The 16,032-nt window shown below is 49.0% G+C and overlaps 1 protein-coding gene across 1 annotated transcript; it reads left to right on the forward strand.

The window, feature by feature from the left end:
• Positions 1-627: 627 nt before the first annotated feature.
• Positions 628-13,836, forward strand: PSMD3 (proteasome 26S subunit, non-ATPase 3). Its single transcript, XM_090291010.1, has 12 exons — positions 628-1,025; positions 3,305-3,495; positions 4,807-4,944; positions 6,396-6,532; positions 7,404-7,594; positions 7,757-7,860; positions 11,184-11,298; positions 11,402-11,521; positions 11,662-11,765; positions 12,000-12,155; positions 13,128-13,178; positions 13,364-13,836. The coding sequence occupies exons 1-12, from the start codon at positions 809-811 to the stop codon at positions 13,439-13,441; spliced, it is 1,602 nt and encodes a 533-aa protein (XP_090147136.1). The 5' UTR covers positions 628-808; the 3' UTR covers positions 13,442-13,836.
• The last annotated feature ends 2,196 nt before the right edge of the window (positions 13,837-16,032 follow it).

The following is a 16,032-nucleotide window of genomic DNA, read 5'->3' on the forward strand; positions in this document are numbered from 1 at the left end:
CCTGGGCCATACATAGAGTGGACCCCTAAATTGTACTAAGCTGGAGTGATTGTACACAAATGCGCTCTACCCCTGTCCACACTCCCAGGCTGCAGAGATTTTTATGTCTTCTTTTCAGCACTAGCTAAAATCTGACAAGGAAAGCTCAATCCCAGAGTCCGATTTTATTTTAACCCCAACAGCCTAGGTCCACATTCCTCTTTCGCAGCTTCCTTCCCAGCTTCTTTTCTTCCCTCGCGCGGAATGCACTAGGCAGCCGTTGAAGGTGAACCTCGCGGAACCCGAAGGCGACGAGCCCCGGCAAATTGAGCAAGTTTGGGCAGAAACCAGCCGAGCAACTCGTGACATCATCACGCCCTGCGCCCCCATAGGCCCTACCCACTCCACGCTGGTGGGGGTGCTCTTAGAGTCCGATGGAGCCCAGATTAGAGCCGGAGGGGACCTCTCGTGGACAGGCACAGAAACGCACTCCGGAGGGACATAAAAGAAAACACGCTCAAGCACTCCAGAGAAAACCCCACAAACGCATACAGGCTCCGCCCCGCTCCTTCCTCGAAGATCCTCCCCCATCCTGCACCTCGGCTGTTGATTTCTCTCCCCTTTGTTGACTCGGCCATCGGCCCACTAGACCTGGCATTTCCCAGCAGACCCAGCGCTGGGAAGGGGTTTGCAGCTGCTCCGTCATCGTGCGGCCCGACGCGATCCCGCGCTCGTGTGTAGGCCCGGCTCGGTTCCTGCTCTCTCTGCTGCGAGGGTTCACGCCTCGCCCCGGCCTCAGTCTCCGGACTAGGCCGCGACCTTTGGTGCCATGAAACAGGAGGGCTCGGCCCGCCGCCGCGGCGCGGACAAGGCGAAGCCGCCGCCCGGCGGAGGGGAACAGGAACCACCGCCGCCCGCCGCCCCCCAGGATGTGGAGATGAAAGAGGAGGCGACGACAGGTGGCGGGTCAACGGGAGAGGCTGACGGCAAGACGGCGACGGCAGCTGAGCACTCCCAGCGAGAGCTGGACACCGTCACCTTGGAGGGTACGAGACCCTGGGCCGGGGACGTACCATGATCATGGGTGACAGGGACCCGGTGATCCAGCTTCTCCTTGGGACCCTAGCGCATGCTCCACTATCCCCTGTTCCTGAGGATCACCCCCTCCAACTGCCGCCCCCATTACCCTGACACCCCTGTCTCCAGCCGCGGCTACTCCAGCCTCAGAACCCCCTTCCCACGCCTTCCCCACCCGGGGTTGCCTGTAGAACTAGGTCTCACTGCCTGTAAAACCCCTCATCTCACTCCTCCCCTCTGACCAGCCCCTCTTTACATCCCACCAGACCGACTCCATCGCGCCTTGATAGACGTTTGATCCTTCTAGGAACCATTGTCTGTATTTATGTGTGTAAAGGGGGTCAGGATGACGCAGAATACCGACCCCTGGGTTTTAAGTGTGTACAAAGGTTTCTGTTGTCTTAGCTACCTTTAGCCAACTCCCCTAAAAGAGCCCTTTTTTCCCAGTATCTTGCTTCCTTGTTTATGTAATTCGGGTTTTAAACGATCACATCTTTTTTTCCCCCTTTATTTTCAAGCCCTTACTCCTGTTTCTAAAGGGTTTAAACACTTTACACGCTTTCAACTTTTTTAGAAATCATCCTTGTTTGAGTCCTTAACACTGGTCTTCCATCTAAACTGTATACCAGTACCCCGTTCTTTTCTCCTGGTGCCCGTTCCCAGTTTCCTACTGTCCTCTTGTTCCTCCAAGTTCACATTTCACCTTTCCTACTTAGAGCTCCTGTCCACGTTGGAAGTGGGTAGAGTGAGAGCTTCCCACTCTGAGCCTGGTGCTGTTTTCTCAGTTCTGGATCAAGTGGCACTGGACTGTTTCTTGGGTTTTCTCTCCATTTAACTGCTTGAGAAACTAGCTCAAAAACATTGAGATAAGCAAAGTTACGATTCTGGGTGGTGTTTTTGAGGCTATGATAGCGCCGACTGCATCAGCTCCTATTCTTAAGTTGGGTAACAGACTCAGCATCTAACAAGTATCTTTTTACCTAAAATAATTATAGCCAGTGGCAAAGGTACCACTCAGCATTACCTATTGGGTATGTACATATGTTATAAACACTTCATTTTCTTATTACAAAGTAATTCATGTTCAGTGTAGAGATTTTGGAAACTATAAGTCTAACATGTAGAGGGGGTGGGGAAATCAACCATGGTTAACATGTTTTCCTATGAATTTTTAAGCTGCTCCCATGATGGAGATCATTTTATATATACAGTTTGGAACAGGCAGAACTAAATACAGATGATTTTGTGTGCTTTTATTTAACATATTCACAAACAGTATTTGATATATTCCAGAAACATTCATTGACCTGATGTAATGGCTAAGAATACAAGCTGTAGAATTTGTTTCTTCATCTCTTTCATGAGAGTAACAGTATCTACTTCACTGGATTGTTGTGAAGATGAAGATACTTAAAACTGTGCCTAGCTCATAATGAACACACAGTAAATCCTCCACAAATATTAGCTGTTATCATTATTATATCATTAATGTGACCCAGGCACCCTATGCTAAATATACAAAGATAATTAAGAAACTACTAATTGATTGCTTCCCCTTATTGGACATTTAAGTTGTTTCCAGCTTCTTATTCTTATAAATAGCTATGCAGCTGTCATCTTTGTGCCCAAGTTTTTCATCTACCTTTATCGTCTTTTCTTCAGTATAGAATCTCTATTATATGCCTGAGTCGAAAGGGTAAATGTTTTTAAGGTTTTAGATAGGTATTGTCCAGAAAAACTGTTCTGGTTTACATTATCCTAGCAGAAATATCCTGTTCACCCCATATTCATCTTAATCATTTATACAGAGTTTTTTTGTAGGTAAGAATATGAATCTTTGATCACATTTGTTATAGGTATTTTTCTTTTGTTGAGATCTAGTTCATCAATCTTTTGGGTGTGTGTGTATGATTTCTCCCATTGTTTACATTTAGAAAGTATTTTCCTATTTAGAGATCTGATAAATATCCATGTGTTTGTTTCTCTTTTTTTTTTTTTCCTTTTCTTCCCATTTCTGACCTCTTCTACTTCCCACATCCAGATTTATTTTTCTTTGGCCCTTGGCGATGTCTTAAAATCACTGTGGCATCTATAAGGTTGCTTAACCCTATTAGGGGAAAAGAGGTGATTGGCCACATCCTGCCCTTTAGCAAAAGACTCCTTAGAACTACTTGCCTGGAGTGGGGCAAGGCGGGGAGGACAGAAGGTTGTGGAAGTAACATTGTTTTTCTCCTCTGGTCCTTCACAGACATCAAGGAGCATGTGAAACAGCTGGAGAAGGCCGTCTCGGGCAAGGAGCCTCGATTCGTGCTGAGGGCCCTGCGGATGCTGCCTTCCACGTCACGCCGCCTCAACCACTATGTTCTGTATAAGGCTGTGCACGGCTTCTTCACCTCAAATAATGCCACTCGAGACTTCTTGCTATCCTTTTTGGAAGAGGTAAGTAAGTCAGGTGCATCCTAAAGACATGTCTTATTACCTGTTATAGCAGAGTGATGAAGCAAAGCAGCCCATTTTAATACTCATTGCCTGTGAACAAGGAAACCATCCTTCTACCCTGTAGGGTCATTTTTCTGAGTCAGGGAAAGGTGCTGGGACTCAGGAACCTTCCAACCAAACTCACTTCCCACTGCCTCCCAACACAGACCCTTTCCTCCGGTTGGTGACATCTCCATTGTCCTAGGAGAAGGTGCCAATACCTCTTTGCCTCTGAGGTTCACCGTGGAGGACATATAAAACACTGGTTAAGAGCACAGGGTTTGGAGGTAGAGTTGAATTTGAATCCAAACTCTGTCATTGGGTACCTGTGGGACTTGAGCTGAAGCAAGTGACCTAACCTCCTTGTGCCACATTTTCTTCATTTGTTAAATGTGATGAACGGATTTTAGGGACAATGGCAGGAGAGGAGTATGTATAAAGCTCTTAGAATGGTGCCTAGCACATAGTGAATGCTGATGAAGTTGGTTTGATAGTGGTAGTGGTCTTTGTGCCAAGAGGGACCTCTCCTTTTCCTTCCTGGCTGTAAAATCCCCCTTATCATTCGTGGTACACTATCCAGGTCCTGCTCCATCTCAATCCTCATTTACCCTTCAGCTGCCTTCATCTCTAAAATCCTGCGTACCCACAGTCTGTTCCATAGATGTGAAAGCTCAGAAAATCCCTTGAAGTGGAATGGTGAAGAGTTTATTGTCAGGGAAAGGGGAAAAGCCCCTCCCGCAACCCCACCTGGAATGGTTTTTAAAAACCTTTATACCCCTAAACTCACCCAACATAATCACTTTTTGAGCTATTCACATTATTCCAGTTTTGGTGACTAGATCTGAAAATAAGTACTATGTATAAGTCAGTTTTGCCCAAATTTCTTTTGTTCCTACAAGAAAAATTTTTTGTCTCATTATTCTTGATCTTATCTCTAGAATTATATCACTTTATTAAACCTTGTCTGGCAGAATTATAGTAGTTCCAGGTGTAGACTTTGTGAGGGGTCTTACATCATCCTTTTCGTCCCCAGTGCGTTCTGTGAAATTGTTAAACTCCTGTAACTCTTTTCTATTGTATTGTATTGCCAGCCTCTTTGATTCTCTTTAGAAAGAGACTCATCTTTTTTATCCCCAGCACCTAGGAAAACCTTGGCACATATTAAGCATTCGATATTTATTGAAATATTCTTCATACATAGTGAGTGCTTAATAAATTTTCAGTTGATTGATCTGACTGAGCTTTTCCATGGTAACTCATGTCCTCTCCTAGCCCATGGACACAGAAGCTGATTTACAGTTCCGTCCCCGAACAGGAAAAGCTGCCTCGGCACCCCTCCTGCCTGAAGTGGAAGCCTACCTACAGCTTCTCGTGGTCATCTTCCTAATGAACAGCAAGCGCTACAAAGAGGTACCTAGGACCAGTGAGAGTGATTCATGTGTCCCAAGCGGTATGAAGCATTTGTGGGAGGGATTGCCTCTAGTGAGAAAAATGCAGCTAATCCCTGTTATTAACCATCCCCCAGACTCTTTCTCCAGTGGGAATGTACCTAACCCCACAGCCAAAGAAGACTCCTCAACTCCTGCTCAGGCACCAAGGGAAAGGGCTGGCAGTGGTCATTCCGCATACCTGGCTATGGCACAATACCACTATAGTGGATTCTTTGGGGGAAAGTAAGGGATATGTAAACAGAAAGACCTGTGTTCAAATCTCAGCTGTATCTTAGGCAAATTAATTTCTCCTATTTATATGTAAAGTGGGGAAAATGATGCTCAATTTACAAGATTATTGTTGGTATTAAATAATATGTTCAAAAATGATTAGCATAATAATCTGTGCATAGTAAGCTTTCACAATATTTTAATAAATAGCGGCTCTTATTATGGAACTGAATAACTCCACTTTGGATATTATATTACACTTCCACCGCTCCCTCTACTTGGGGCCAGCTTCTTTGTCAGCCATAAACACTGTCCCAAGCGCATGTTCAAGAAATGACAGGTCACCCTGTATGGTGTGGCTCAGTGGACTGAGCACCAGCCTGTGAACCAAAACGTCACTGGTTCAATTCCTGGTCAGAGCCCATGCCTGGATTGCAGGCCAGGTCCCCAGTTGGGGGCATGGGAGAGGCAATGGATCAATGTTTCTCTCCCACTTTCTCTCCCTTCCCCTTTAAAAATAAATAAATCTTTTTAAAAAAAAAAAAAAAAAAAGAAAGAACAGGTCTCACGCCTCAGTTCCCTGGGTTTTTTCCCTTTCTTTGCAACTGGTTGTTTTTAAGATATAATTCATCCCCTCCAACATGTACAATTCGGTGGATTTTGGTATATTCAGAAGGTTGTGCCACTATCATCAGTACCCAAACCCAGAACAGTTTCATCGCCCTGAAAAGAAACACTGTACCTTTTAGTTGTCCCCTTACTCTCAATCCTCCCCTTATCCCAGCCCCTGGCAACCAGGAATCTGTCTCATGGATTTTCCTAGTCTAAAGATTTTATATAAATGCAACTATAGAGGTCGCTTTTGTGGCTGGTTTCTTTCACTTAGCATAATTTTTCTAGGTTTATCCATGTTGTTGCATGTATCTGTACTCCATTTTTAAGTCTAAATAATGTTCTATTGTATGGATGCAGCACATTTTGTTTATCTATTCGTCAGGTGGTAAACACTTGGGTTCTTCCTACTTTTGGGTTATTAGTAATGCTACTGTGAACATTGTGTACAAGTTTTTGTGTGAACAGATGTTTCCAATCCCCTTGGATATATGCCTGGGAGAGGAATTGCTTGCTGGCTCATATGATGGCTCAGTGTTTAACTTTTTGAGGAACTGCCACTTAATTCTCTTTTGGCTGATTCTCCAGGCACAGAAGATCTCTGATGATCTGATGCAGAAGATCAGCACTCAGAACCGCCGGGCCCTGGACCTTGTGGCTGCAAAGTGTTACTATTACCACGCCCGGGTCTACGAGTTCCTGGACAAGCTAGATGTGGTGCGCAGGTACAGGTGGCCAAGGGTCTCACTCCCGGCCTGTTGGGTCAGAGATGTGGTCAGTTACTACCACAGAGCTGTGACTTACAGAGGGCGATGAGCTGGTAGACGTAAAGTGCCCAGCAGGAAATGGGGCAGTGGTTAACATGCCCTGCCCTATGAGGGGTGGCGAGAGACTGCTGGTAGATGAAGGAACAGAGATGACCACTGAGCTGTTAGGAACTGTCCCCCAGTCTCTTCCCTTAACCCCACATCAACGGAGGGCTGTTGGTAGATCAAGAGTGGAATGAGAGGCTGGAAAACATTTCACTCCTCTGCTTAAAACCTGCAGTGGCTTCCCATTTCCCTTGGGGAAAAGCCAAGGTCCTCGTGATAGGGTATAAGACCTGACATGCTCTGTCCCCTGTTACTGCCTCCTTGACTTGATCTGCCACTGCTCCCTCGACTCACTCATCAGCCACCCTGGCCTCCTGCTCTTCCTTGTGCCTGGCAGGCACACTCCTCCTCAGAGCCTTTACACTGACTCTTCACTCTGCCAAGAAGGCTCTTCTCTCTTCCTCCTTCAAGCCTCTGTTTAATTGTCCCACCAGTTGTCCTCTCAGCGAGTCCTGCTCTGACCAGTCTGTGTAAACCCTAACCCCATTCTCCCCACCTTCTGCACTGCGCTTCCCCTGACTTCTTCATACTTACTTGTCACCCTCAGTCTGCCCCCCAAGAATGCAGGCTCCCTGAGAGCAGCGCTCTGTCTTTTTTGGGGGCCTAGGATAGTTGGTTGACTACACTGTGAATAATCAGAAAAGAGAGAGAATGGAGAGGTCAAAAGCAGTTTGAAGAGTTGTTATCTGAGACCATGGACATCTTTCTTCTCTCCCCCTTGAAGCTTCTTGCATGCTCGGCTGCGGACGGCCACGCTTCGGCACGACGCCGACGGGCAGGCCACCCTGCTGAACCTCCTGCTGCGGAACTACCTGCACTACAGCTTGTACGACCAGGCTGAGAAGCTGGTGTCCAAGTCCGTGTTCCCTGAGCAGGCCAACAACAATGAGTGGGCAAGATACCTCTACTACACAGGTGAGCGGGGGGCCTGACCCCCAAGTCAGAGGGCGTCTCTGGCTTACTTGGTGCACACTTTCTAAAAATTTGGTGCATAAGAGGCGCTTTTGGCACTCTCGTTTGTAAGGGGTTATAGATGGTGCCGTTCTCTTGATCCGCTCGTCTCTTCTCCACACCCAGGGCGGATCAAAGCCATCCAGTTGGAGTACTCAGAGGCCCGGAGAACAATGACCAATGCCCTTCGCAAGGCCCCTCAGCACACAGCTGTCGGCTTCAAACAGACTGTGAGCAACAGTTCTCATCCCTTCGCCACTTACTCATCCGATAGCGTTTTAGTTCTGCTGCCCTGTATGGGGGCCAGGGAAGGCTCCCTGATCTTCATTATCCAAAGGGCTGCATCAGATGTCTCTGCACAGCATTGTTCAGAGCACAGTAAGCAGATGCCACCTGCACCTCTGGCAGTTTATGTTCAGAGTGTTCTCCTGGGTAACTAAGTATAGAATATTCGTGATTCCCCAGCACTCCTCACAGTCATGCCAGGCATGGACAAGGATTGTTGGTAATCCTCAGGCTCTCAGCTGGTTCCTTACGTGCCCGCTTGGGAGCAGTATTGTCTGGACCCCAGAAAATAAGAAGGCTGACTGATTCTGGTGGAGATAAATCCCTACCCCACCCCACCCCACCCCGAGAACTATCAGGCAACGTGGGTTGTTTGTTTTTTGTTTTGTGTTGAGTGTTGACCTTGGTATTTAGGCACTGTGAAGAGTAAAACATAGGGATAAGAAATTATCTTTGCCCTCAAACAGATAAAGAACTTTGACTCAGAAAAAGGCTTGAGGGCCTAGTAGCCAGAATTTGGACCCACCTTTCCCAATTGTAAGCCTTTGCTCTCACCTTAACACAGTGTCAGCTTCCTAGTGCCCTTGAAAGAGATCGAATTAAAAATGTACAATGATTAGGTCAGGAAGTTTATAGAAAGGAAGGTTTGGTTTTGGTCAAATAATTGACGAGATCTTAAGAAAGATACTAAATTTGATCTGGTGTTTGAAAGATGGGAATAATTTTCAGAGAAAGGAATGGCTTTTCAGACACATAGAGTACGTGTGCAGAATGTTAGCTTGCTTACAATATTGCACGTACATTAAGTTCTTTATAAAAATCACTAAAAACTAGGTGATTAACATACAGACTGTCCGCATACCAGGGATAGGTGTTGAAGGGTAAAGCAGTGTTTTCAAACCATATTTTGCTATGGATGAATATGGTTTCCACGTTTTCTGTGGTGGAGCCCGGTGGCAGGAAGGAGCAGAGGGAGCCAGAGTGAGGTCTTCATTCTGTGGACTGTTGGTGAGGGAGCAGGAAAGAGATGGTTGCTTGAGAGGGAAAGAAGCAGCGGTGGGGAAACTTCCCACCCAGAGAGACCTGAGCAAGTAGATAATGGGTCAAGGCCTTGAGAGAAATGGGAAGGAACGGGATAAAGAGCACAATTAGAGAAGCTAGCTTTAAATAACAATGGGGAGGGTGAGGATAGGAGAAGAAAGACACCAAGTTTAAAGTGGAGTCCACTGCAGAACACTCTGGAAGCTTATTCATCCATAGTAAAACCCACATTCTCCCCTTGGGTGATTTTACTGCTTGCATAGCTCAGCGCTGACCTCCGTGATGCTTCACCAAAGCCCGTTACTGTCTTAGTCTGCTCAGGCCACCTTACAGGGTACACAGGCTGGGAGGCTTAAACAACACAAGTGTATTTCATCACGGTCTGGAGGCCAGAAGTGCAAGACCAGGGTGTCACTATGGTTGGGTTCATCTGAGAGCCTTCCATTTGTTCGCAGATGGCCATCTTCTTCCAGCTTCTTCCTATGGTCTTCCCTCCACGCATGACTGTTTCTTAATCTCTTCTTATAAGGACACTAATCATACTGGGTTAGGGCCCCCTTACTGACCTCATTTTACCTTAATTACCTCTTCAGAGACTATTTCCAAATATAATCACATTCTGAGGTACCAGGGAGTTAGGGCTTTAACAGATGAATTTGGGGACTCGCAGTTCCACCCTCTATACTAATTCTGACTCTTCTCATGAACACTAGACCTACAGGTCCAGCTTCCCCCGCATCCCTGTACAGGTACTCACTGACACCTCACACTCAGACCCCTCTGGTCGCCCATTGACCAGTCCTTCCTTCTGTTCTCCCCATCAGTCAGTTGAGTTAGGAGCCTCAGGATCATCTCAGACCGCCCCCAGCCCGCCTTCCCCATCACTGCGCTGTGTGTTGAATGCCTCCATGTCTTTTGTTTTGTCTCCCCTCTGATATTGTCCGTGCCCTTGTTTGAGGCACTGACATTTCTGGCCATCACTCTCCCCTCCGCCAACCCAGCTTCTGCACAACTGCTGACTGGGCAGAGCTCCAGGCCGTCTTTGCCTCGCCCAGGAAGCTTGCGTTGCCCCCATTGACCGCCCAGTAGAGTATCGTAAGTCTCATGAGGTAGGCAGGCCAGGTAGTACTGCTGTTACTATTGTGCCCATTTCAGGGATGAGGAAAACAAGGACTCAGTTGCTCTGCATTTTCTAGCCAATGAAGAAAGCTTAGCGTTCTGTCTCCACACTCAGAATTCAGCCTGGCATTCAAACAGCGCATCCCCAGGCTGGCCCCCAGCCTCACCCTCAGTGTGTCCTCACCCTTGGCCTGCCTCTTTTCCAGACTGTCCCCTTGACTGAGCTGTCCTCCCTCCCTTTTCTGCTTCCTCAGAATCCTTCAAGCACATACTAACTCCTGCCATTTCCATGGGCTTCCCCCCTCTCCTAGGTTACGCCCAGGGACAGGGCAGCCTTGTGTTGTATGCGGAGGGGGAAAAGTCCTTGCTCAGGGGTGGGCATGGTCACCTGCTGCCCATTTTAACACCTTACCTCCCTCGTGACACTTGCTTTCACGTGATTTTGCTGTGTTCCTGTAGCTGCTTGGTAGGAAGCTCCTTAGTTACTAGGCATCATCCCCCTCCATCCTGGTTTTCCTTGCATAGTGCTAAATCCACAGTAGGCACTATTCAGAAATACCTCATGGTTCCATGAGGGAGGAAGGGCCCGATTTCCCAGCCAGCCTTCTTTGTCCATACATGGCTCACTCACTCAGGGGTCTACCAGGCCCCTTTCCTGTGCTTCTGCCTCTACGCAGGTACTAGTTCTACACAGTGTTCACTTCCTCTCCAGGGTAACAGTCCACCTTCCCAACCAGCATCTTCGGTTGACTCGCGTTCCATTCCCTAGGTCTCTGGACCCTGCTCCCTCACTGCTTCTGAGTCATAGAACCTGCCCATTTGGCCTGTCCTACACTTCAGAGCAGTGCGTGTGCTGACTGGCCAGGTGAAATGACACTTGGGGCTAAGTGTGGTCGAAGGGTCAGGTATTCCCAGGACCTGGCTCCACAGGCAGAGCTTTGACTCCCTGCCCAGCACAGGTTCAGGGATTTTTCCTCTCTCCCTGGGCCTAATCACAGTGCCACTGACCCCATTTCCCAGGCTATCTGACTGAATTGAAGCCCCATTCCATCCTCTTCCACCTGGTGGGACTCCCTGCCCACTGTGTTCCTGTGTCACACTCTGCCAGGTGCACAAGCTTCTTATTGTGGTGGAGCTGTTGCTGGGGGAGATCCCGGACCGGCTGCAGTTCCGTCAGCCGTCTCTCAAGCGCTCACTCATGCCCTACTTCCTTCTGACCCAAGGTAAGACTGGCCCCCTCCCAGGGCTTGCCGGACCCCCTGGCACTGTGGCCTCAGATGTGTCTGCCCATTTGCATCATCTGATGCGCTCCTCTCTCCTCTGCAGCTGTTAGGACAGGAAACCTAGCCAAGTTCAACCAGGTCCTAGATCAGTTTGGGGAGAAGTTTCAAGCAGATGGGACCTACACCCTAATCATCCGACTGCGGCACAACGTCATTAAGACAGGTGTGGATTGGGGTCTGAGGGGCCACGGGGAGAGCAGGACCCAGACTGGGCTTCTCCAAGGCACAGGGACAACCCTGTGGGTGCCCGAGGGCAGTGAAGGGTCTTTGCCATGCCTACCCCACCGCTCCTTCCTCTCCCAGGTGTGCGCATGATCAGCCTCTCCTATTCCCGAATCTCCCTGGCTGACATCGCCCAGAAGCTACAGCTGGATAGTCCGGAAGATGCAGAGTTCATTGTTGCCAAGGTGGGGCTGGTTCAGGGACCGCAGCTGTCACCTTCCTGCCTTATTTCAGGGGATGGGAGTGGGAGGAAATGAACGAAGAAGGGGCGTGGGTGAGGCAGGGGTACCAGTGTAGCCAGGAAGCTGCCAGAGGACTGTGAATGTATGAGAGTGTAAGGAGGACAGAAATGGGACAAGACGCTCTAGGACTTAGAGGATGGCTCCTTGGTGACTTTTCCTCCCTTTGGGAGCCTGCAGGCCATCCGGGATGGCGTCATTGAGGCCAGCATCAACCATGAGAAGGGCTACGTGCAGTCCAAGGAGATGATTGATATCTATTCCACCCGAGAGCCCCAGCTCGCCTTCCACCAGCGCATCTCCTTCTGCCTGGACATCCACAACATGTCCGTGAAGGTGAGGAGCACTTGGCCAGTGGGCAGCAGCCCTCCCCACTCGCAGGTGCCCCGGAGACAGTTGGCGTGGTTTGGGGCTCAGTTCCCAGCCCATCTCTGTAAAATTACTGTCACAGCAGGGGCCACCAGGGGGCAAAGGACTTTGCTTGTGAGACTGTAGCACCTTCTACTGCTTTTACAGGGTAGTTGCCAAGGAGGACAGAGTTCAGAGTTTGGGCTTCTAGATTTGGCTCCAAATCGGAGTTATTTGCCTTCTCTGAGCCTCTGTTTCTCTGTCTGTGGGGCCGATAGTGCGATATTACCTGCCCTACCTGCTTCACAGCGTTGACGAGATTAAATGGAATCACTGTCTTAGTGGAGTCTAAGTTGTGTAAAAGGCAGGGCTGGTATCTAGTTCCACAGAGACTGCTGAGCCCCTGTCCTGTGTCCGGCACTGAGTTAGGTGCTGGTGCCACGTGGCTTCTGTATTTCCTCCCAGTCTCCTCCTCCCCTGGAAGCCAGGGACATCGCTGCCTTGCTTACAGTTGGGCACAGGCCATGCTCTGCAGGACACAAGGCCCTGTGTGCTCTGTCCCCTGTGTCTCTAGCCTCACTCCCCACTGTCAACTCCCCGCTTCCTTTCCCCCCTGCGTCCCCACTGAACTCAGACCAGGCCTCTTCACACATTGAATCCTCTGCCTAGGTTGCTTTTCCTACATTCCCATAACCAATCCGTTCCTCCTTTTCTCCTCACTGCTGTTCCTCCTGCCTGCCCAGTCCAGAGGGTTAGTCTTTTATACCTCCAGGGTCTCTTAAGTCTCTTTTTAGCATTTACCGCATGGTACTGTAAGGATTTATTTCCCCGCCTGGCTCCCCCACTATACTAAACTGGAGGCTGAATACACTATCTTACTCTTACCTTGGTGCCGACACAGCAAATACGTGTTACTTACTGCCTCCTCTTCATCTCGCTTTTCTCTCTACTCTGCTTTAGGCCATGAGGTTTCCTCCCAAATCATACAACAAGGACTTGGAGTCTGCAGAGGTAAGTAGGACTGGAAGACAGACATTCCCTACAGAAAGGAAAAAGGAGAGACTTCTGGAAGGTTTGGGGCAGCTGTGAAGCTTTGGCAGTTCCTGGCCTGGGGCTGCATTGGGGCAGGTGAAGCACCGAGCAGGGGAGCCCGACTGGTCCCCGGCACACAGCCTTCATGCTGTCTCTTTCCCCAGGAACGGCGTGAGCGGGAGCAGCAAGACTTGGAGTTTGCCAAGGAGATGGCAGAAGATGATGATGATAGCTTCCCTTGAGCTGGGGGGCTGGGGAGGGGTGGGGTGAGTGGGGACTGGCTCTTTATCTTCCCCCCTTGGGGGTCTCATGCCCAGGGAACTGGTCCCTTTTCCCACACACAGCTCACAGACTGCATATGTTCAGGGGGGTCGGGTGGGGAGGATGGATGTATAGAGCCAGCCACCCCCACCTCACCCCAGGGCCCCTCCCCAGCCAGTACTTAGCACACAGTGGGTAGGAGGGCAGGCGGGTGGCCTCCCCAGGGCAGGGTCCTGGCTAGTGACGTGGGCAGCAAAATGGGAGGAAAAAGACCTGTGCTCTCCAAGGCGTAGGGGACTTGAATTGGGATATGGGTCGGATTATATGTTTTTTGAAGCTTCAATTATGATTTTTAAACAATAAAAAGTTCTCCAAAGCTCTTTGTGTATCGGTTAATTACTATACTTGGCTCTCACATCTGCCAGGGTTTATTCCTGGCCTTGGAGTTCTAGCCCCAGGAGTAACCTGAGGACTGTGCAGCTGGAGATGAGGAGGACTAGGACAGCGGAGACAGCTGGGATCAGAGGGACCTGGGTTCATTGTTTCACATCTAACGGGCTTTCAGATATTGGGCAGATTGCTAAACCTCTCAGGCTCCTTTCCCATGTCTGTCAAAGGACTGGACTCAGTGACCTCCTGGCTCTGAAATGTGGAATCTAGACTTCTAGAGGATCTCAAAGGTGAGTCTGACCCTCAGGCGAGGTTTGCAGAGAAGGGTCTCCCTCTAGGCCACAGCGGGTTGAGAGCAGAGTGTTGCTCAGTTGGCCTTACGGCCTGGGGGATGGGCTCCCCCCTGAGAACAGGATTGAGGTCAGGCTGGAGGGGGCTTCCTGGAACCCCCAGCCCACCTGTACCAGCTGCGTGTGGTGGAGAGATGCCATCCTGGGTCTCAGTGCCCCAGCCACCAACAGCAGGGCTCCCCTGTCGGGTCATTGAAACTGTTCCTGTGTTCTGCCAAGTGCTGTCACCTGAACATGGCTCAGAGGCGTCTGCCTCTCCCTCATTGAGCTCCTCTGCTGTGTGCTCTCCCTGCCTCCTAGGTGGTTTTCTACACAAGACCCTGGCTTCTGGACCACTCCGTAATCAAACAGTTCCTTCAAAGGTAGTTGGTGTGAAAGCCTTCTGTGAGTTCTTTTTGGGACTAGAACAGGCGACCTTCTGCCTTCCGGGACAGCACCCAACCAGCTGAGCCACACCACTCAGGGCATTGGTGTCTTCCCAGGCCTCACCCAGTGCCAGGCACTCTGGGTTCAATAAAGTCTTGTTTGAAAAGGGACACTGTTCCTCACCAACTCCAATCTTTCTCCCCCAGTGTCCCTACTTCTCATCAAGGGTGTGTTTTAATTGGCCTTGCTTTGGTTCCTGACCCCGCCAGCCTGGGTACAGCGCCTTGGCGTTGCCCACTTCCTTTACACTCTGCCATCTCCCTGTGGACTCAGATTCAAAAAGTTCGCTTTCTTAAGTGGCACTTTCTTTTTTCCCCAAACTACCCCTTCCGTGTCTGTGGAAGATGGTTTTATTCCAGCATCCAAACTTATTTTGAGGATTCTAATTCTTTTCCCACTTTACAGGCCAGTTCAAAAGCTAATCTCCAATTCTCTTCCAGGAAGATTGGGTTGGGGGACTAATGGTGAGCTCCTCTGCCGGCCCCGCTGGGAGCCAGGACAAGCTTGGGTGGGAAGTGAGCTTGCCTGCGAGACACTTAAGTGCAGGTTAGGTTCTGTCAGGCTGCGGTGCCCTCCTCCAGCCTATCTGTGGTTCTCTTACCCAGTTGGTTAGTTTTTGTCCCCACATGGCTGCCCTGGTCCCTGATCACTTTACCTGGCCTCTAAAAACGACCTTCTGTTTGAGTGTCTGATAAGCAGACTTGTGTATAGAGAGAGAGGGCAGAGAGCTACCTGAGGCTCCTCCTAACCTGCTTAGCCTGTCTCATTATGATTAAAATTCCCAATGATGCCCAACCTCGCAACTGTTTATAAATCTTAAAAGTCTGCGCCTGGCCCAGTGTATCAGAGACCCTTCTTACTTGGTAACAGACTGGAGAGGGTATCACCCTGTTACAGAGACTTTGGGTCATTTGCCATGTTTTCCTGGTTCTTGCTCACCGTGACCATTTTTCTGTCTGCTCACTGTCTGGAACTGTCTTGTAATTCATCCCCATTGGTTTGGCTTTCTTTTTCTGAAGAAGCACAGTGTCATTTTTATGCTTGGAAGGCTCACTGTGTTCTCCATCTTACGGTTTTGTTTTAATTAGAAAACTACAAAGAAATACAAAACACAGCATAACAAATACCCATGTACATTCAACCCAAGTTTAATAAACGTTAACATCTTGTTATCGTGTCAAATTTTTAATGCAAGAAGAAATATTAGAGATGGAAGATGGAGGCGTAAGTAAACACAGCTCGCCTCCTCGCACAACCACAGCAGAGCTACAACCAAGTTATAGAACAGCCATCACAGAACCATCAGAAAATGGAGCTGTATGGGAGTCCAACAACTAAGGAATTAAAGAAAACATTTACCCAAATGGGCAGGAGACGAGGAGATGCCAAACCAGCTGGTGCCAAGC

The sequence above is a fragment of the Furipterus horrens genome, unplaced genomic scaffold (assembly GCF_987537825.1).
Source record: "Furipterus horrens unplaced genomic scaffold, mFurHor1.1.pri manual_scaffold_11, whole genome shotgun sequence".
Lineage (NCBI taxonomy): Eukaryota > Metazoa > Chordata > Mammalia > Chiroptera > Furipteridae > Furipterus > Furipterus horrens.